Source organism: Hydra vulgaris, chromosome 12, assembly GCF_038396675.1.
Source record: "Hydra vulgaris chromosome 12, alternate assembly HydraT2T_AEP".
In the NCBI taxonomy this organism is placed as follows: Eukaryota; Metazoa; Cnidaria; class Hydrozoa; order Anthoathecata; family Hydridae; genus Hydra; species Hydra vulgaris.
This window is the reverse complement of record NC_088931.1, coordinates 38908937-38932512: the sequence shown is the minus strand read 5'-3', so window position 1 is coordinate 38932512 and position 23576 is coordinate 38908937. Positions and strand designations below refer to the sequence as shown.

The window sequence follows — 23576 nt, the reverse complement described above, 5'->3', positions numbered from 1 at the left end:
ATTTCAAAACCGTTATGTGTATTAGTCTAACTTTTAATATAGATTTTATAGTGATAACAATTATAGATTGGGGAGGGTCCAAATCTCTCAAAAACTGCGTGACGTAATTTTTGGACGACCCCTAAGTTGATTTTGCGGTATCAGTTTGTTTACGGATAAACCGCATAGTCTATCTATTTTAGGCCTCTTTATGTTTTTTTGTCTTGTGACATTTTGATTAAAATTGTGCAATGAAATTAATATAAGAATTGTTATTGTCAAGTTTGGTAATTTGTAACATGGGTTGCATTTGTTGTAAAGAAAAAAACTCCTCTGCTCAAAAGGTAAAAACACATCCTTTTCTCGGCTGCGAATTTGCCAGAATTTTTTTTCTGAGAAATTTATTCGTAATATATTCGTAATAATCGTAATAACCCTAAAGGAAACTGAAAACTGGATGGAAAAAACGCTTATCTATAAATGATAGTTAAACATCAATGACATTGGTTAGAAACCCAAGAGTGGTGATGAAAAGTTCCCTGATTGGTCAGTTAGTCTCTATCATGTAGAGCTTAATGCCCCTCTCTTTTAATACAATAACATTAGACATCTTATTATATTAACTGAGGAATTATAGGGCTTAATGCCCCCTGTTATATATATCTATGTGTGTATATATATATATATATATATATATATATATATATATATATATATATATATATATATATATATATATATGTATATATATATATATATATATATATATATATATATATATATATATATATATATATATATATATATATATATATATGTATATTTATATAAGCCATGGCAGGAATAAATGAGTGAATAATCCAATGGCTTAGACAGCTTTTTGCGCAAGCATTCTGTTATTGCATCAGTTCAAATCAGTTTCAAATAATAAACATTCAATATCGCCAAATGGCTTTGGTTCAACGCAATTCAGAATTTGTTAAATTCACCCCTTCATATATATACATACAGCCCTTGGAATTAGGGTTGACATTCGGCAATGCCGACCTATCTGTTGACCTTAGTATTTGTATTTGTAAAATATTTGGAAAGTATTTAAGGTCGATAAAAAATTGCTGACCTCATGTTTTATTGTAAAACCTTCGTATCTAATATTTTTTGCCGCCCTCTATTCATTTTATGTTAGCAAATTATTGCCAACCTTTTTTTTTCTAATTCCGAGGGCTGGTGTATATATATATATATACATACATACATACATAAATACATACATACATACATACATACATACATACATACATACATACATACATACATACATACACATATACATATATATATATATATATATATATATATATATATATATATATATATATATATATATATATATATATATATATATATGTATATATATATATATATATATATATATATATATGTATATATATATATATATATATATATATATATATATATATATATATATATATATATATATATATATATATATATATATATATATGTATATATACAGCAGCGTGCAAAAGTAACCTGACAAGAGCATAACTCAAGATAACTTTTGAATGGAAAGTCCAATTTCTTTCAAATTTTCCCTGAAATGTCAAAAAATTTATAACAAATCTAAAAACAAATGAATTTTTACTAAATCTAAGCAATCTAATCTTTAAAGTTTATTTAAGATTTGCACGTGCTAAAGTATCCGGACAGAAAAAAAAATTGAATTAGATTTTTTTTTAAACATTTGCTGTCTTGATAAATGCTGTCTCGGTAAATGCTGAAATTAAAAAACTTTATAATGTAAAATGTAGTGTTGACACAATCAAATGTCTTTTGAGGTCTACAAATCTGTTTGGAAGACGTCCTACAAAGAAACTTTTTATTTATTTAAAGAATCGAAATGCTAAGATTTGCTAATAAAAATTTGAATTGGGAAAGAAAACAGTGATTGAAAGTACTTTTTAGTGATGAGTTTATTTTTGTTATTTGGATCTGATAATATTAGATATGCCCGTCGACCATGGCTTACTATATAACAGGCCTTGCCAACGCGCGGCTTGCGTAAAAAACTGGAGGCAAGATTAAAAATATTACTTTGCAGTAGTTTACATTTTCAGTTAGGTGATTTTCGCATGAATATAATATGTGTATGATATATCTACTAAAATTAACTTATAAAAAGTGAAAAGATGATTTTATTAGTCTTTTTTTTTTTTAATTTTGTTTATAACTAACATTGTAATATAACTAACGAATAACATTTATAAAAATTTTAAATTAACTTAAATGTATCTAAAACTAATTATGTTTAAACAATTTAGTATATATAGATTTATATTTTGCTATAGTTTCATATTAGCATTTACCACAAAATTTATTAATGGGTTTTTTAAGTATTAAAAATAAATTTTTGAGAAAAAAGAGATAAAATCTTTAGAGAATAAAAAGTAAATACAAGCTTTTTAGATATTTTACTAAACACTCTTTTACAGTTTTTGTTAAAAACGTTGCAAAAATTTTACTTTGCGTTAAGTTTTATCAACTTCTGCTTTGGCTCCTTGTGGGAACGAGGTGAATAGAGTCGACAATAATTATTAAATAAAATATTTGTCATTGTTAATCCATGATGTCTTTGCATACCTAATGAATAAAATTCTGATAGCATCATAAGGAGGTTACACAGTGATGACGGACAAGTGTCATTATATACTTCATAAAAAAGAATGTAACAGTAAGTTGCCCATTGACAGACTTTGTCACCAGGAATTGTTAAACCTCCTCGATTTATGTCCTTTACAAAATTTCCATAGGCTTCATAAAAATAAAAGGTGTCATCTGGATTTTCATCTTCACGAATAATGTACCCAGCAATATAAACGAATGACATTTTAATATCAACAGTCAATGAATCACACAGAGCAGGTAAATTGTCAATAGCGTTGCAAATACCCTCGCTTGGTAAAATTTTACATTTTGAACAAGAGTGATCTGAACCAAGATTGGCTAACACATCTGAACTTTTCTCAAACTTTAATAGCAACTTAGTACGATATATAGTTACTTTTTCAAGAACTTGTTGAACGGAAATAAAATAAGTTCCTCCTGAGCCTTGTCTTAATTTTCCAAAGAGCTTTTCTAATGGATCTGTTGTAAAGTTGCCTAATAATACATACTGATGAGTTGTATCTAAAAGATATTTTGACAACTGAACCAAACCATAACAGGTCTGAGCTAAACAATTAGCAGTGTCTCTTGTTAGTAATTTGACTCTTTTTCCTTTTTCTATTTTTTTCATTTGTATTGCAAAATCACCCATTGCAGAAAGTTTGCTTAAATTGTCATCATTAGCAGAAGCAATAGCAGCTCGATTAGAATCTTTCAAACAAATGTCTGCATATGGACTGTGAACATTACAAATTTTCCAAAATTCAACGACTTTAGAGATGAAAATAATCGTCCCTTCATTTTCACGCAGGTCTGGATGACTTTTTAATGCTGACAATGTTTCATCGCAAAACACTTGCAGACAAGTGATAACTTTTTGTCTTTCAATTGGATTTGGATAAACAGAAGCTTCTGTTAATTTAGACATTTTGACAATGTTTTTCGTTTCAAGCTTATACAAATTAATAATATCAACCCACCGTGCTATTTTTTTTTCTCCATCAATATAAAATTCAAGTTCTTGAGTTTTTTCTGTGATCCAGTTATTACGTATACTTTTTAATAAATGAACATAATCAAATAAAAGAAAAATATTATCTTTAGTACACCATGCTTCTTTTTTTTCAAAAAAGTTATAAAACTTCTGATTGACTCTGTTACCATCACAGACAATAGCAACAGCATTGCCCCCATTATTTTTAATTGCATCAAAAATCAGGATTGTCTGTTCAAAAAGAAACTCAGCATCAAGTTCTCTGACTGGTAACATTTTGTAAAGAAATTTACAAAATGTTACCAGTCAGAGAACTGGTAACATTTTGTAAATTTTTCAAAAAACAATGTTACAACCAAAAAGCTCAGTACTGTGTTTGCTAAGAGATGAGGTTTGTTAACTGATTTACCAAATACTGTGCCACCATGATACTGCAACATTGGTTTAACATAAACCTCATCAAGAAGTAAAATGCACGTTTTTTGTCTATCATCTCTAAGATTAGAGAAAATATGTCTGATATAAGTGGTATCCTCTAAAGATTTACATTTAGATTTAATTCTTCCTAAAGTACGTAAACTTGGAAGTTCAAAATCTTCTTTGATGCGATTGTAGGCTGATCGTGAAAGAGAAAAATACTCAAATGCTTGCACAATTGTTTCAATTGGATACCTTTTTTCCCCAATACATGTTTTATTTATTGACAAAATTTTTTGATATACAACTTCTTTTTTAGGTGTTATTTCACAACAATTTAAAAATCTTAATGCTTCTTGGATATGAGAAAATTTATTCATAATATAAACTCGGTTAGATGATAAAGTCATAGCACTATTTTTAACTCCACAATGAAATGCTTCAAAAGTGAGATCTTTATATATGCAAAGAAGAAATCTAGCAATAGCACTTTCCTTTAAAAAGTCTGAAGACTGAATATATAATATATCATTGCATAAATAATTAATAATAGCAAAATTAAATTCATTAGTTTTTAACTTTTCATATAAAACATTAATACTTTCTATTTTTTCTTGTGAATTAAATATTGCTAACTCGTCCTCTTCTTGCCAGCGAACACTATTAAGACTTTTTGATGTTTTTCTAAGTGGCATGGGTACAGTAGGAACTAAGCTTGGCTTTATACAATCAAATACTGACGGAGCATCACGAGGTCTCAGCTTTCCATAATCAGTAACAGTTGAATAATTTTTTGGCCAATGTCTTTCATATACTACGGTGTTATTAGTATCAGGAACATTATCTCTTGGTATTATAACAATCCAACGTTTTCGTTCTTCAATGTTTCTTGGAAGTCTAAATGTTTTAACTCTATTCTGAGGATTATAATTGCCATTGCAATTTGTTACACAACATCGACGAACCATTTTTTAAATACTAAATTAAATCCTTTGCTTAATCCTTCACCTCTCAACTAACTTTTTTTTTTTAATTTGGAAGTTAGTTAAAATGATTACGGGTGTTTGGTTATTGTAAATTTTATGAAAATATTAAACTTATGTATATATATATATTCAACTTATATTAATTTTATTTAAAAAAATTTTAAATGAAAATTATTTTGTTAATTTTATAATAGTTATTTATTAATGTTTTATAATTATTATTGTTACAAAAAAAAACCACCCCCATATTTATTTTGTAAAACTACTTGTTAGTTTTTCAAATATAAAACTATCTTGCCTCCAGTTTTTTACGCTAGCCGCGCGTTGGCAAGGCCTGTTATATAGTAAGCCATGCGGTCGACCAAAAAGCCATAAAAACAATCCTAAATACCAGCTACCAACAGTAAAGCACACAGGTCGAAACCTTATGAAATGGACTAACTTGAATTAAGATTGTATTGGTCCTATCCATTTGATTAATGGCAAAATGGATAAAAATATGTACAAATATATAGTTAAGAATGTTATGCTACCACATGCTAAAGACAAAATGCCTCGAGGAAGGATGTTTTACCAGGACAATGACCCAAAGCACACTCCAACCCTTGTGAAAAACTTTTTCAAAACCAATGAAATTCAATTAATCGAATAGCCTTAGCAAAGTCCGGTTCTTAATTCTATTGAATATCTATGTAAGCTCATTGATCAACAAATTTCAATTCGAAAACTAGCAAATAAACATGATTTATTGAATACTCAGAAAAAAGAATGGGAAAAATCAATTATTGTGATTATGAAGCTGGTGGACTCAATGCCTTGTCATTCTCAAGCAGTAACCAATGCTAAGGGCTTCCCGACAAAGTACTAAAGCATTTTCAATTTAAAAAATGTTTAAAAAAAAAATCTAATTCAAGTTTTTTTTGTCTGGATACTTTAGCACGCGCATATTTTAATTAAATGAAGTTTTAAGATTAAATTGCTTAGATTTAATAAAAATTTGTTTGTTTTTAGATTTGTAATCAATTTTTTAATATTTCAGTGAAAAATTGAAATGTTTTTTTTATTTTTTTTGAACCCACTTTTTATTTTTTTATTCATTTATTCAATTTTATTATTTACTCAAACCTACTTTTTATTTTATACGAACTAACTTTTTATTGACTCCAATGTGGCACATAAGTTGTTAAGAACAATAAAACATGAAAAAAGGCTAATTATAATGGAAAGCCTATTAAACTGAAATTCTATTGAATAACTAAAATATCAACACTTAAGTGATTACAGGGCTTTAATACGTGCTTGATGCACGAATATATGCTTGATGTTGAGGATTTAAATAGGTAGTATCTTTGTATGTAGAACATATATCATAGCTCCTGCTTTGTTTTTATAATACCCAACTGTTTAAATATCTTTTTATAAGTGCAAATGCTTTTGAAGCTCCATGACACAGTAGTCTAAATATTGTGTATTTGACTATTGGTAAAAATAATACATTTTTTTTTTTTTTGACTTGTATTTGACTCACTATCCCAGAATCTCTTTTGACATAGATGTTAAGTCTATAAAGAAGTTTAAAGATTTAGATAGGGAAGTTTAGGAATTTTTCACTGATACCATCATCAACATCATTTTTTTTTTTAAGTTTCTTCTTCACTATTTTCTCAAGACTGGATAATTTGGTCAATCTTTTTACTGCTTCAAAGATTTTCATAACTTCTCTTTGTATTTCTGTTATATTATAATTTTTATATTATTTATTATACTTAGTTAATATTTGTTAGTTACTAAATAATTGTTTAATTGTTTGATTACTTAGACTTTAAATGATGATGAACACGATAGATTACTTGATCATGATCAGCTAACTCCAAATAGAGGAATAAAGTATGTATTATATTTGGTGTTTCTAACAAATTTTATAGTAAATATTTATTTAAAAATTTTTAACTTATTTATTTCAGTTTCTTTTGTATTTTGCTATTACTTTAAACATGTTCATTGTATTTTACTTTTAGTGAAGATGGTAACCCTTCATCTTTACCCTCATTATCTAAAACAGATGAACAATCCATACTGAGTAGGATTTTACATAAAACAGCACAGTATGTTCTGTTTAAATTTACAACAACTTGCATAAATGTTATTTTATTTAAAACTACAATTTAAATTTTAAATATATATATATATATATATATATATATATATATATATATATATATATATATATATATATATATATATATATATATATATATATATATATGTATATATATATATAGGCTTGGCCAGGAAGGCATGCGAAAACAAGCCTTTTTATGACCACACAAATATTAACATAAAACATATTAAAAATGCGCTGAGAAAAATGGTTTTTTAAGTACGTTAAAAATAAATATTAGCAATTATATTAGCAAAATGTTTTTAAATAAAGTAACTAATGGTTTTAATTAAAGTATCAATGAAAGTTGTATAAATTTATATTTATATTATTTAATTTTATAAGTTTTTTTTATAATGAATGTAATTTGAAAATAACTAAAAAATTTAAATTTTATAAGTGATGACTGTAAACAATAATTATCTCTTTAATAAACTTTATATAAGAATCATTAAAGGTAATAAACTCAAAAAAAAAGAAGATTTTAAAAAGAAGATTTTATTGAGAAGAAAAAAAAATTTGAATTAAATAACTTTGATCTTTTCTTATGTTTTTGTATTATTGAAACTCATTTGATTAAACTAACAAATCACTATAGTAACAAATGCTAATGAATTTTTTTATAAAGTATTAATGAATATCATATATATTTTTTTATATTTATATAAGTATGTATTTTTTTATTATAAATGTCTTTAAATAAAAAAATAGTATAAATTTTTTAAAGGAACCAAATAATTTTTTTTTTTTTGGTATATGTTTGGGACGAGTTGTTAAAAATCTTTTTTTTAATTTATACATGTGCGTATTTACTAAACAATAGTAGATGTAAGTTGTTATTTTTGTTTAAAAAGGTTTCGCATAATATTATTTTAAAACATTTCTAAAGATAAATGATTCAAAGTTTTTTGTTCCAAGCGTAATCTAAAAGATTATTTAAATTATTATGTTTTATTATTTTCTAGCTAACCGGGTCTGTAAAAATACAGGTCTTTGTAAGTCTATTCTATACCAGCCTTTTTTATACTTTTTATTTATTTATATATCCTAGCAGTCCAGACCATAAAATACAGGTCTTCACCAAACTGGCCATATCATACTTACCTATTCCACACCAATCATTTCTATACCTTAATTAATTTTATTCCTTCTATTCTATTCCTTCTACTCTATTCCTTCTATTTCCTTTTATTCTATTTCTTATTTACTTCTATACTTTTTAGTAAAATAATTCATTCTAAAAAGTTGCTTTAAGAGAGTAAAAATTAAAATGCGCACCTTTTCTGCATACATAGAACTTATAAGAGATTTATAAAATGATTTGCTTTACTCCTAGGTGCATTTCTTCTACAGCTCAAATACTGCATAAATTTTGAAAATTTTTCAATCTTGGTGTAAATATTTATAGCAAAAAATTATATATAGCAAAATAAACTTCTGATTGTTAAAATAGAAATTTAAAGTTTTTTCATATATGTAATATATTACATATATGAAAAAACTTTAAATTTCAAATTGCGGAACTCATAACATGGCATAATTTTAACAAACAGAAATTTTCAGGAGAGAGGATAGTCATGGCAAATCTAAAATGGAAGTTTCAAATTTTCCACTTGGATATGTCACCATTTTTCGTATTTTTTTAATCTTGTCAATTTTATAAAATACAATAGCATAAATACGAAAATTCAAAATGAAACAGTTTAAGCAAAACAGACTTGTAATTATTTAAAAAGTTTTGTTATAGCATGTTTAGAACGTTATATAAGTGGATTTTTTACATTTGCATATAACATATTTGTTTATTGTTATATTATGTTATATTCAATGCTATGCAATAAAGCTGCGCTTATTTAAAGAACCCACTTGAAAAGTGTTGATTAATTGCAAACAGTATAAAAGTTTATTAAATGGTTTCTTTTTCTATTACATGCATAAATTCAATATATCAGTGGTTTAATGCGCTGTCATCTGTGTTGTTTTACAAGGGTTCAAATCCACTCCTTAACACTATATTTTCAATTTTTTCAATCTGGACGTATTATTTGTTGCAACAACAACAAAAAAATGTAACAAAAAAGAATTGTTAAAAAAAAAATTTCTAGCGAGTAGCTAGAAAGTACCTTTTTTGAAAATTCTCTAATTTTCACTTGCTATAGTGTATAATATCTTTAAATGTGTTTTGCATGTGATATCTATAAACTTCATAAGTGTTTTATTTTGTATTTTAGAAAAATCAAAAAACCATTTTTTTTAAAAAAAGAAAAGAAGGAGACTGATAGGATTTGAACAACAGCTTTTTGCTTCTAAAACCCTGCGAGCTAACCACTCTGCCATGCAAGCATATTGTCTGACAGACATTTTAAAACTATTTAACAAACAAAAGACTTTATAAAATGGAAATATAAAACTTGATATATGTTAAAGAATTTTTTAAGATTACATAACTTGAAGTTTACATAAGTTAGATTTTTACATACCCTTTCGTTTATTTTTTCTTACAACAAAATGCGCTCTTTCTTTCCATTACCTCAGTTGCAATGGCTGCCAAGAATTCCATATCAAATACGCTCTCTCTCCCTCTTTCTCTCTCTCTCTCTCTCTCTCTCTCTCTCTCTCTCTCTATATATATATATATATATATATATATATATATATATATATATATATGTATATATATATATATATATATATATATATATATATATATATATATATATATATATATATATATATATATATAACCCTTAGATGTTGTCCGAAAGTTTTTTCCATATTTTGCTGACAAAAAGGAAAAATTAAAATGCAAGACCGGAACTTTTTTTTTTTATTAATTGATAGACTGCCTGCCCCAACCAAACCCTCAGTCGATGTAGCAGCACTCCCTTGCGGGTCAGGCTAAAAGATAGTAGATGTAGCAGCACTCCCTTGCGGGTCAGGCTATTTGTCAGTCAATGTAGCAGCACTCCCTTGCGAGTCAGGCTATTTGTCAGTCGATGTAGCAGCACTCCCTTGCAAGTCAGGCTATAAGATAGTCGATGTAGCAACACTCCGCGCATGATTTACAGCAAAAAAATAAAAATAAAAACATTTTATTAAAAAAATTAAAATAAAAACATTTCATTAAAAAAAATTATAATAAATACTTTTTATATTGTTAAAAACATTCAGAATGTTTTTAAAAACATTCTGGTCAATTAAATTTGCGTTTTTGTGGTTTTTTTAAAAACCAATTTATTTGTAATTAAATTAATGGTTTTTACTTTTGTCCAACACGCAAATGTTGGACGAAAGTCAAAAGTAATTAAAAGTGACGTATGTGTTGGGCTAAGAATCACTTTTTTCCTTCCACTCTTCCCAAAGACAACAAGCTATAGATCTATATATATATATATATATATATATATATATATATATATATATATACACACACACATACCTGCAGGGTAACTCAAGACCCTTAAACATCTATAAAATGCTTATCTTTTTATAAAAAACATTGAGAAAAAAAAGTATAATTATAAATTTTTGTTGTAAAAATGCATATTTTTAGTTTTTAATTTAAATGTCATTTTCTAGTCAGTGAAATCTAAAATAATAATTTTTTGAGTTGCTTCTTGTTTTCAATGGACAGCACTCTTTTTCATATTCTGTCACTTCAGGGGTTGCTCAAAGTTCTATCTTAGGCCATTTACTCTTTTTAATTTACATTAATGAGCTTCCAGATATTCTCATACCTAATTTGCCATTGTTCACTGATGATACTACCATTTATTCTTGTCTTGATAAGAAGCCAATGCTCTCTGATTGTTTGGAGGAGGAACTTGAGCTTGAAAAGGATCTCACTACTGCTACAGCATGGGGTTTACAGTGGCTGGTGAACTTTAACTTAGATCAACTCAATTTTTTTCAGCTAATTGTTATCGCAATAATCTCTATCTTCCTATATTTATGAATGGTAATATACTCGATGAGTCATCTACCTTTTGTCTTCTAGGATTATCTTACTTCTGATCTTTCTTGAAAACCATATATCAAAAAGTTAGCATCTGCTAAGGTTGCATCTCTTTATCATGCTCGCTACTTTCCTTCTCCGGATTCTATTCTTTATCTCTCTAAATCTTAAATCCGTCCTTGTATGGAATATTGTTGCCATATCTGGGGCGCATCTTCTAATGATACCTTTTCTCTTTTAGACAAGGTGCAAAAGCGCATTATAAACATAGTTGGACTATTTCAGTTGGCTGTTGCAGCCAACCTCCAACCATTATCACAACATCAAAATGTTGCTTCTCTTTCTCTTTTCTATAAATGTTATAATGGGCACTGCTCTAAAAAGCTAGCGTCTCTTGTTCCATCTACTAAAATTCATTCTTGTGTTACTCATTTTATTAAGTCTCATCCTTTTACTGTCACTGTTCCTATGTGCTCTAAAATTTCTTATTCGTCCAGTTTTTTCGTCAAACATCAGTTCTTTAGAATTCACTTTCAATATCTTGTTTTCCTGATTCATATAATTTACAATATTTTAGGTCATCTGTTAATCGTTATCTTGCTTTATAAACTTCATCTTTTCTCCTCCAGTAACTTCCAATTCTAATAGTAGTTGCTTGCAAACTTGTTGAAAGTGAAGATGTTGAAAAAAAGAAAAGAATTATTGATTTGCTGTTACGCTACAACCATATATGGTTGTAGCATAAGGAGCATATGGTTGTAGCATAAGGCTACATATGGTTGTACATAAGACTACATATGGTTGTAGCATAACATATGGTTGTACATAAGACTACATATGGTTGTATGTAGAAAAAAAATTTTCAAGGACGTATAGTCTTAACAAAAGGTCATCACTTTTAGAATTTTTAGAACAGGTAACTGATCATGTGTGATCTCTTTTTCATGACAGCATTTTGCTTAAATATTGAAATGCTGTTGATATTCTTATATTGATGAATGACGTCACTCTAATATTGATGAATGACGTCACTCATGTTCTTTCTTTACTGACCTCTTTATACAAGCTATTGCAAAGTTAGCATCTGCAAAGTCTTTCCTTACTATACTTGTCATTTTCTTATTTCTGATTTCGTTGTCTAACTTAATAGTTTTCATATTTAGGTTCTTTTAATAATTCTATTTCTCATTTAAGCCAAAATTGCAATTTTTGAAGGTTGCCAAAAATATCCTCAAAAAGTTTTAAAATAAATGTAACATTTTACCAACTTCTAATTCTATTTTATCATGTTTTTATATTATTGTGTTATAAATAAAACACATTAAGTTATCGTGGAAATATGGGTTACCTTGAATATATAAAAGTATGAAAAAATATAGTCTAGTAATCAATCAAATTGGATAAGATTTTCTTGGTTTAAGTTTTTAACAGAACAACACTTAATTTTTTTCCAATGCATGCATATATTGTATACTTGCATCTGCTTTTTAATGTATAATTCATAACTTTAGTTTTTATGTCTGAGGAACTTATGATGATTTTCAAGTTAGTTAAGGGAACAATTATATAGACTGACTATCCTACTTTGAAAACTTCAATTTTTATTTACATCGCAATGTTAAAGACTAGTTATATTATATTACAATAAATTTTGTACATTCAATGTGAAATATAATTTTAATTTCATTCTGTAAATCATCAGTTTTAATCATAAAGTTTCCCATTTGTGTTAAAATTACATCATGTGATATAAATTTCATAGGTTATACAGATTATGTTAAGTTCTAATTAATGATACTTTTCAAGATTAAGGTTGACCTTTGTTTGTTATAGTAATGCTAATATTGGTCAGTTTTTACTTTGACATTATTGGATGCTGTTTTTACTCTGGCATTGTTGGATGCTGTTCTGGATTTTTAAGGCTATCTATCTGAGAATATTCTAGAATAATCTTCAATGCACCAGACACTTTTTATAACAAATGTGTATGAATATACTTGAAATTTTGATTTTTTAATATGGCACCATTAAGATTACACAGTTGTTATCTACAAACTATTCTTGTTAAACACTTGTTAAGTTTAGTTACTGTGCAACTTATAATAAAAAGTGTACAGGAATACAATGTGTATCAGAAACTTGCTTGTTATGGTAAAAAGCAGAAAACAAAATGACAGATTAAATCAATAAAAATTCAAACTCAACTTAGGGAAATCAACTTGTACTATGTTTTAATTTTAAAAAGGTATAGGTATGCTTATTAGTGAATTAATATTTACTTTGTTTGAGTTTTATGGACAGTGTCAGTTATTAAATTAGTGTCAATAATAAAGAATTGAATGTATAATTTCAACAGTCAAGCATTAAGTGGTTCTGCGAGGATATTTTTTTTACAGAGTTAAAAATCTGTGAGTTTTGGGTTTGTACAATATGTTTATAAACACTTGGGGATCCTTTCAAAAGAATTTTTTTTCTTTTAAGTTGAATGACTACTTTTGTTGTGTTTAAAATCAAACAGTTGAACTCATTTTGTAAAATAAAAATTCTTATGAAAGAGAACAAAATTGTATTACATTTTAAAAAATAGTAGGAAAGTATATTTGTAAAATATAAAGGAAAATAGATTATTTGGTCTTGTAATGTTTTTAAGTTATTTAAGTGAGGAGTGAAATATGTGCAATAAACTTTTTTTATAATTTTTTTAGAAATATTATAGATGTCTCTGCTATTGAGCCTCACAGTATTGAAAGATCTGAGTACATGGAGCAGATGAAAAATTATCTGTAAGACTATTTTTTAAATGGTAATTTCAAGTTTGGTACATGTAATTAATGAAAGTATATGTAATTAGTTTTACAACCAAAGTTTAATCAGTTGCTTCATTATCACAAAGAAAACTAGATATTCTGTTGTTTTTCCATCTTTTTATAAGACTGTATTTTTAGTTTTTTTTATTGACTTCATTGATTAGTGATCCTGTTTTTTCTTCTTTTTTTTTCTTTTTTTTTAAATCATTTAGTATGTTATTGTAATTAACATTTTTTAGTTTTTTTTTACAAAAACAAAGTTTTGTAACTAAGGTTACAATCATTTTTTACAAGTTTTTGCAAAATATTTTTTTTTTAAAACTGATTACAATAACCCAATAATAGAATTTTTTAAAAATAGCATTTTAATCTCTCAAAGATGTGACTCATCTTTGTGAGATTAAAAACTGTCAGTTGAACATGAAGAAAAAAAAAAAGAGAGCAAAGAAAATGGAAGCAAAAATTTTGTTGAAGCAAAGATTTTGACATGGTCAAATTCATATAAAAATTTTTTTAATTAAAATAGCATATTTATGCACATAGGCAATTACTAATAGAATCAAAATGTTCTTAAAAAAAATTACTGCTTTTTTATTTTTTTATATGGGCATGACTTATACAAATTTTTGAAAACATTTTGTGGTGTCTGAAAAAGTTAAGAACACAGTGTTGTGCCACTGAATACCCTAAATCAGTAGTTTATTTTATAAAAATGGAATAGCTTGTCTTAAAAAACCTTCACTTGTTAAAGGAAGACAACGAGATAACTAAATAGAATTATATAAAGTGTCAATGGTTATGATAAAGTTAAATTTAAAGTAAACTATACTTTTAAATCAAATTGTACTGGTGATCCTAGCTTAAGATATTTAAAAGAATTTTCAGTTCATAATGATAGAGAAAATATTTTACTAAATAGTTTCAAATTATTGGAATGCATTGCCATAAAATATTGACAAAGCTTATTCAGTAAATCCATTTTTTTAAATCTTGACTATTTAATCAAAATTTGATAGATGAGATTCAAACCATCACAAGATTCAGCTGTGTTTAGAGCCACATTCGCTGGTAACAACACCAGTCACAGCATCTTACCAGTACTAATATTTTATTTATATTTTATATATATATATTTTTTTGTAATTCACCTCCCCAAGGCCGAGAAGGCCACTACAAATGAGGAGGCTACTTGTGGTTATAACCCTCTCTCAACTCTATAACTCCAAAACACGAACCTTGACAAACAAGGACGCTGCACGGAGAAACAAGTTGAGCGCGGTACTACCAGGGACGTGGTGGGAATCGAACTCAGAACCTCTCGCTTATGAAGCGAGCGCTCTTCCACTGCATGGACAGTGATATGGATGCAGCCATATCACTGGACAGTGATATGGCTGCATCCACATATCACTGTCCTTGGTATAAAATCTTTAAAAATAATTTTGTAAACTAAGCAATGTCAAAAAGATTAAGAACACTTGAGATAGTCAGACCTAGTCTCATTAATTATCAGGAAGCTCTCAGCATTCATTTAAAGAAATCAAGACTCTCAGTACTAAGTTACAAAAGTTGTGTAAATCTCCATCTTTTAGATCTTCTTGATAAAATGAAAGTTCTTGACATTATATCATGGAATTTCAATGGATTTTTAGAAATACAGATAAGATATTCAATCAGTTATTATCTATCCATAGTCAAAGTTTTTTAAGAAATTAATTTTGTTAGACTCACTTGTCGAACAAAGTTAGGATCTACAAACTAAATATGCATGAAGGAGGAATGATTGGAAATCGTTATAGACATTTCTTAAGGGGATCTCCAGGTTCTTAGACCAGTTGTGTTCATATCATTAAAAAACTTTTGAAAATAAGAGTTGTGTTAATCAAATTTAACAAAACAAATTGTCTACCAAGATATTAAGCGAGCAAAAAAACTCTTTTTCTCCAAAATGGGTAGTTAACAATACTGTGGTAATAATAAATTAATAAGAGATTTGGAAAGAAAATTATAAGTTTATTTGCAATAATTGTTTTAAATTTAAAATATTGTCATATTGACTTTATATTTAGTTTGATTTTACAGTGAAATTGTAAAAAATTTAGTCCTGCTTAAGTTGTAGATAATTTCTGATACCTTGAAGATTTACAGTTTGATCACTCTATTTTTGTATCTACTTTTCTTGCAGAATACTCTTCTGATAGTTTCAACTCTTGATTAGCATTATTTAGAATTTCACAAAGTTTCTGTCAAATTTTCTGATTTTTGTTTATAAAGGTTTTTTTCTTGGAAGTTGTGTAATATTTGTGTTTGCCATCATTGATATTTGATTTAATGTATAGTTTCGTGTTGCAAATTTAATGCGTTCTATCATTTATTTTTTTATTCTATCATTTTCAGTATAATAACGGGTTATAACTAAAAAATGGTAATGGCTTTGAAAATAAAGTTATGTAACATACTTTATATTAATTATGGTTGCAATCTTACCTAGTTTGTAGCATTTTCAATTCTCTACAAAACTTGTTTTATTTTAAGTTAAAATAATTTATTGTTACAGAGAAAAATGAAAGAAAAACAAGAAACCCGCCAAGAATGTTTGTACAGCTTCTAGTTGAAAAATCGATCTAAAGGGAAAAGTTTACAGTTGATCACTTTCTTGCTGAAAAAATTTCTATCAACACCATCTATACCATTATTCGTTGCAGTGAAAATTATTCTGGGGCACCAGAGAGTCCTTGGAAGTAGTAGGATTGCTAAAATAATAACAAAAGGGAACATAGAAAGAATGTTTGACCACAAAGGCGGCATATCGCAACACAAGCAGCTCAGAGTTTGAGTGTACCCAAGTATATATCAGTAAAACATTAAAAACAAAGTCCTTAATCAGGCCAAAGAAGAAGAAGATTCTATTAAGAACTTGTGACCAAATAGAGACAGTTTAAACAAACTGGGTTGGATGTATTAAATTTCTGCCAATAAATTGTTAATCCTTGACGACGAGTTGTACTTCACATTCAACCACTCTTCGATTAATGGAAATGATATTATTCAAATGATATTTCTCAAACACCAACAAAGTAATATTTCTCAAACACCAAGTGTCAATTTCAACCCCAATGCAAAATGTGAAAAGAAATCACTCGTTTGGATTTGCTTTTCCAATAAAATAATATCTTTGCTAAAATTCAGAGAAAGTGGCTTTGCAATCAACCAAGTCTCCAAAAATGATTGTATCATGAACAAACTAATTCCATTTATCAAAAAGCAGCATTCTGATGGCCAATACATATTTTGAATACATATTTTGATCCTGATCTGGCATGTCTCATTACGCAAATCTGTACAAAACTACATGAAAGAGAAGATAAACCTTCAAATGTGCCTAAATGTCATTCGATTGAGAATTTTTGGAGTTTTTCAAAGGAAAAGTGTATGAGAAATTGTTTAACAGAATAAAGTATTGTTTTTCTAAAATGGAAAAATCTCTTGTACAGCTATTTTTTGAGTCAACTCGGCATTGTTTAGGTTATGTAAAACAAAAGTTTGATTGAAAAAAATTAATATGCAAATAAATTGCCCATCTAAAATACTATTTTTTTATTTTTTAAATTAAGTTTTTATCTTATGTACCAAGGAGGTTATGCCCCTTCAAAGTTATTACCATTTTTTAGTTATAACCTGTTATGGTGATTTTTACAAATATTAAATTTAGGTGTGCAAGAGTTTTATAATTGTTATTATTTAAACTTTTAAAAAAAAGTTTTTACTAAAAAATGATTTTAAAATTTTGCTTAATGAGTATTGTTTGTAAAAAGAATTTTTTTTTATTAAATGCTATTTACCTCCCCAAAGCTGAGGAGCCACGATATCTATATATTTTTTTAATACGTAGTTGCAACCCTCTCTCAACTTTTAACTCCAAAAAACAAACCTTGGCAAAAAAGGCCATTGCATGGAGAAACAAGTTGAGTGCGTTACTACCAGGGATACGATGAGGGTTGAACTCCAAATTTCTCTATGACTACCACGTTACCTATTTTCTAAGCAAAAAACATTTCTCAAGTATTTAAAAACATTTTATAAATATTTTATTTTTATTATGTATTGCAATCAATAATTTATAGAAAGCAAGCGAAGAACTTTCAAATCACCATTTTACTAATATTTTATTATTACTATTTTTTTAATGCTATTGATTTATTTTTTGAAAATTTTATGATATAGAGTTTAAGGCTGGAATCAATCTTTGTTTATTTATTCTTTTATTAATTATTATTAGTGATTATTATTTTGGTTACTTATTAAAATAACTTATATCTGTAAATGTAGTATAAATATTGAGTATATTGTATATTTGCATTTGTTGTTGTGGTTACGTAAGAAATAGTTGCATTCTGAATTACTCTATTTTGGTAACAATTTATCCTAATAATGGCAATATGTTTTGCAGTTGGTCAACTTTTGATGTACTGCTAAAACAACCAACATGGCTAAATGTTTATTTTATTAAATACCCACTCTGAGGCGCGAAATAAACATCCCCGCTCATTTGTTGGGCATCAAAAATCCTGAACATTTATCCCAAGTTCTATGGACTTTTATACATTTTTTTGGAGCTAAATTTAATTTTTTTTTTACTATAAATAAATATATAAAAAACTTTAAATTATGCATAAAAAAATATAATAAAGTCCAGGGGTTTGGAAAAGTTTTGAGGACTTTTGTTGTCAAATAAATGAATAGAATGTTTATTGAGGAATTTTTTGAAAAACTTGGAATGTATTTAAAAAATTGGAATGTATTAAAAGTTAAAAATATAAACAAAGTGTTGCAAACCCTGTTTCTTCAATATTACTTTGAATTAAAAATTTGCTAAATGTAAGCAAATACTGCTATATTTTATAAAAAGGTTTGAAAAAATATTTGTAAAATTATTTTCAACTTTTTTCTTCAATTAAATGATTTTTTTAGGTAAATTGTGTTGTTCAGACATTGAAAGTTTAACTTTTAACTCATTATCTATAGTGTGGTATTATTGATTGATTGCCTAATGATTACAAAAATATAGAATAAAGGATCTCAGCTTCATTTTAAAATTACTTGTTTGAAAATCTGTGAAATCCAATTCTCAGTCAACTGTTGGTAGTTGATAGTACTAGTTTCAGTAATTTATTGATTTCTACTGCATTTGCTAAATACTCTCTGCTAGATATATAATATAAAAAAGTGAAACATAAATGGAATTTTAGGTGCCAGAAAATGATAAATATGCTTCTGAAAAGAAAAACTGTTATACTTGTAGGTGATGGCAAATGTAATGGTCGCAGCACTAAATATTGAATGAAATATATGAAATAGTAAGTCTCTGATACAATTGCAATTTTTGTAACAGACAAATAATTTTAAATAGTTAAAGATTGATCTTCCTTTAAAAAAAACAATTTGATCCATGGCACATAGCTAAATTGAATTTTTAAGTCTAATAGTTTATATAGCACAACTAATAAGTTACTCCCAAGGGCTTACTGGTTGGGTGCAAACTAGTCAACCATTTTCGATGGATTGACTTTTTACTGATTTTTCAACCTAAAAGTTTGTAGCTGTAAAAAAAGAAAAAAGTGATATGATTACCTCCTAATAATTTAAAAAAAAAATGTTTAAAAGGGATGAAATTGTTTCATTCTGAAATTAAAATATTACAAATTATTAAAAAGCACATAGTGAGAAGAGTCAATTACAATAACAAAGAATTTGGTACAATTTTTTTGGTGCCTTATGTTTACTTATACATCTTACAAAAATCAAGAAAGGTATGTGTCAGGAATGCAGAGTTCCAAAAAGGACATTGAATTTGAAAGTAACAAAAATATTATTTCTTCTTGGTTTCTGGTATCCAGGAACTTAAAAAATGTCAAGAGACTTATGGACTACTTTAAAGGAAAAAATTAAGACTTAGAGAAGCAATTAACTTTTATAACAGGGATTATCTTGTTCCGGATATTTCTGGAATTCTGGATATTTTTTCAACTTTAAGTTTTTCCGGATATTCAAAACAATTTCCATACATGCAAGTTTAGGTATATATTTTTGTGATATGTTTGTTTTTAAGCTTTTTCACTCGTCACTTGTAGAAAAATTATAAAAAGTTAAAAAAAAAATTAGAGACAACTCAGCTAAAAGCAAAATTCAAAGAAAAATAAGGGAAAACATATTCCTGATTTTTTCTGGATATTTTATTCAAACAATTTTCCGGATTTTTAAAATATGACTTAGATGATCTATGTTATAAAAACAATTAATTTTTGAACCATGAGTTCTTATGTATAGTTGCGGCAAGGACTTTAAAGTTGGTTCCAGGTCATTAATGTTCATGAATTTTTTTCTTGTTGCAGGTCATAAGTCACTCAACACTTGAGTGACTTATAAACTGCAATAAGAGAGACTGTGAAAAGTTAGAGATTTAAAGCTGGAGTCTTTTTGGGGCTCTGTATCCCTAGTACATAGGCGTATCCCTAGTACATAGGTGTATCCTTAGTACATAGGTGTATCCCTAGTACATAGGTGTATCCCTAGTATGTATACATCTATGTATTAAAATTTGAAAGTAGTTCTGATAAATATTTAAATAAATTATTATAAAAAAGCCAAGAGTTTCTTTAAAAAAAAAAAAAAGAATTACCAATTTCATTGTGTAAACTAAATGATTTGAAAAAATAATTTAACCTAGTGTTTTTATAACAGAAAAAACTATTTAGAATTGTGAGCTATGTATTTATACTTTATTCGTATTTAAACATAAAAAAAATCTAAAATTTGAAAAGTTAAAAACTTCTTTTCTAATAACTACGATTGAGTCACAACTTATCCCGCCACTTAAGGATCTCTCTAAACAATGTTGTTTTCTAGAAGAATTGCTTTAAAATACCAAAATTGGGTTTAAAGTTGGCAAAGCTTAGTGTTGCATTTAAAACATTGAATGCAGTTTGACAGACATGCATCAGAAATGTTCTTAATTTTTCTTATAGACAGTGGTAGAGCTTCTGGTTTTTCCAGGTTGGCCTGTGGGTGACTGAAACATTTTATATGTCTTACTTGAATATTTCGCTATGATAATCAATAGTCTATTTTAACTTATATTTTTAATTTTTGGGGTAATTTAAATGTTTTAAAAAAAATTTTAAATGAATGACTACTAAAATATGGCAAATAAAAGCTGTTTAATTAAAAATAAGCTATTTATGGAAAAAAATGAAATTAAGGATTAGAAAATATATCATGTTTTTTATTCCATTAATTTTAATATTTTGTTTGAAAAAGTTTAAATAAAAATTTTACTTATAAAAAACAAAAAGTTCAACGTTACTAATGATTTTATAATGCACCATAGTGCATTCATATTCAAACATAGTGTATAATTTACATATATTTTAAAACATAGTGTATAATTTACCCATATTTTTAAACATAGTGTATTTAAAATGCTTTTTAAACAGTGTATAATTTACATATATTTTTAAACATAGTATATTTAAAATGATCTTAAGAAATAAAATCTTCATACACATTTTTGTAAGTAACACACTTTCTGGTCATCCCGACAGGCATTGTTTTTTTATTTTAAGTCATCCTTTGAGAAAATAAATTGTCTAGTGCCACCAGACGACCATGAGGTTTCACCCCTGATAGAGATTCTATATTTTCTTTTGAGAGAACATGCAAAGCCCATGAGATTATACAAAGTTTATAGAATTTCAGTTACACCTAAAATTATATCTTTCATCATGCAGGTTTTCATGCACCTGTTTGACAATTTGGCTGAAAAACATTACATTGCCTAATTAAAACTTTTCAAACTCAACAGGAAAAAAATTTATGAAGCTTTGGTTTTTGGAGGGAGTAATCATCAAAATCAGTTCATCATTTCATTAGGCTATGGAAAACCAGTGCTTGGGAACAAAATTAAGGTCATCCAGAGTATTGCAAGAAATTGAAGAATTTTACAATTACATGTTGCTCAAGATCTTTTAAAGTTAAGAATGAATAAACAACTCTATATTAGTAACTTTAATTATAAAAATGTTTGTCTATGTAATGTTAACAAAAAGAAAAGTTTAAGTGTTTTTCTACTTTTAAAACTTGGTTATTATTTTTCCAGATTAAATTAAAATAAATTTGCACATTAGATGAAAAGTTTTAACTAAAAAACTACAAACCTGCGGTTAATAAGACTAATTTTTTATGGTTTAGTTTAAATTATATTCATATTTCTAAAATTTTTATAGTATTAAAACTTTTTAATAAAAAAAAACCACTTGTTTACTATTGCAATAAAAATCAAACAAATAAAAATAAAAATCTCAACTGCAATGATAGTCTTGAGAAGGCAAAAATAAAATGGCATTCTGTAATATTTTTTGTTTTAGAGATAAATATTCACGCATTGATCTAAAGTTACCAAAACTACCGTCAATACCTTCTGTTACAAATAATCCAGTTTCTGTTTTGGTGGTTGAAGCAGTTCCGTTTTCAGATATTAAACTTGTATGTATTATTTTTCAGCTAAATATTTATATTTTTTAAACATTTTGTTAAATTTTTTGTATTTTATAAATGAAGTTCGTTTGTTAAAAAATTATTCTTGTCAAAATCAGGTAAATAGTGTTTTTTTTTTAATTAAATTTTTATATTAGCTTGACATCTTTCAACTTCATATAGTCATCCTCAGTTCAAATTTCAGTAAAAAAAAGTCTTTTTAGAAACAGTATAAAATACAGGACTCTACAAACAAATTGTTTTTTTTTTGTTTTTTTATAGTCAAAATATATTTTTTTACTAAAATTTTAACTGAGGATGACTAAATGTATTATTATCATTCATCGTTGTTGTTCCGAAAAAATACGCTGTTAATAAAGTTTCTTTCCTTGACTTTTTAGTCTCTCTTTTAAAAAATTTCCCTTCATTCTTAAAAAAAGAAAATCAAAATCATAACTATTTTGTCACGTGATTTTTGTGATATGCGATATTAACGATTTTTTTCGTATATTTTTTATAGTAATTTACAGCCAAATTTTATTTTCAGATAACTGAGTATAGTCAGACTATGTCAACTGCTCTCTCTCAGATGAAAATTGGTTGCAAAGAATCTTTAGTTGCGAAACTTGAAGATGACACTGCAGCAGCTCTTTAGTTAATAGATGACTCTTTTTTTAAAATTTAAAATTATTTCTTTTGTTGTAATAAATTTATAAATAAAATTCGCATAAATATCCTAACTAAATTTAGAATCTTTTTTATTTATTGAAATTATATTAACAATATCATTCCTGCGTATTTGCAAATCTTTTCATTTACTTGATTTCTATGTCATAAAACTTTTATGATAAAACTAATCAGCTTCTCAAGTCAGAACTTTATTGTTCCTAATTTTTTTTTAAGATTGTTTTAGAAAAATTTTGATTTTTTTTATATTTTGTAACTTTGTAATATGTTTTCCAAGTTGTAAGCGTGTGACACTGATAAAGTTTATATAACTAGGTAACTTTGTTATAACCGTTCTTTAATAAATGAAAAAGAATGTTTTAAAAACGATAAA

General features: G+C 26.9%; 1 protein-coding gene across 1 annotated transcript; it reads left to right on the top strand.

Annotated features, from left to right (window-relative positions):
- The first annotated feature begins 139 nt into the window (after positions 1-139).
- On the top strand, positions 140-23576 carry LOC101239814 (ragulator complex protein LAMTOR1). Its single transcript, XM_065813164.1, has 6 exons — positions 140-323; positions 6881-6948; positions 7080-7166; positions 13883-13960; positions 22408-22525; positions 23064-23576. The coding sequence occupies exons 1-6, from the start codon at positions 279-281 to the stop codon at positions 23169-23171; spliced, it is 504 nt and encodes a 167-aa protein (XP_065669236.1). The 5' UTR covers positions 140-278; the 3' UTR covers positions 23172-23576.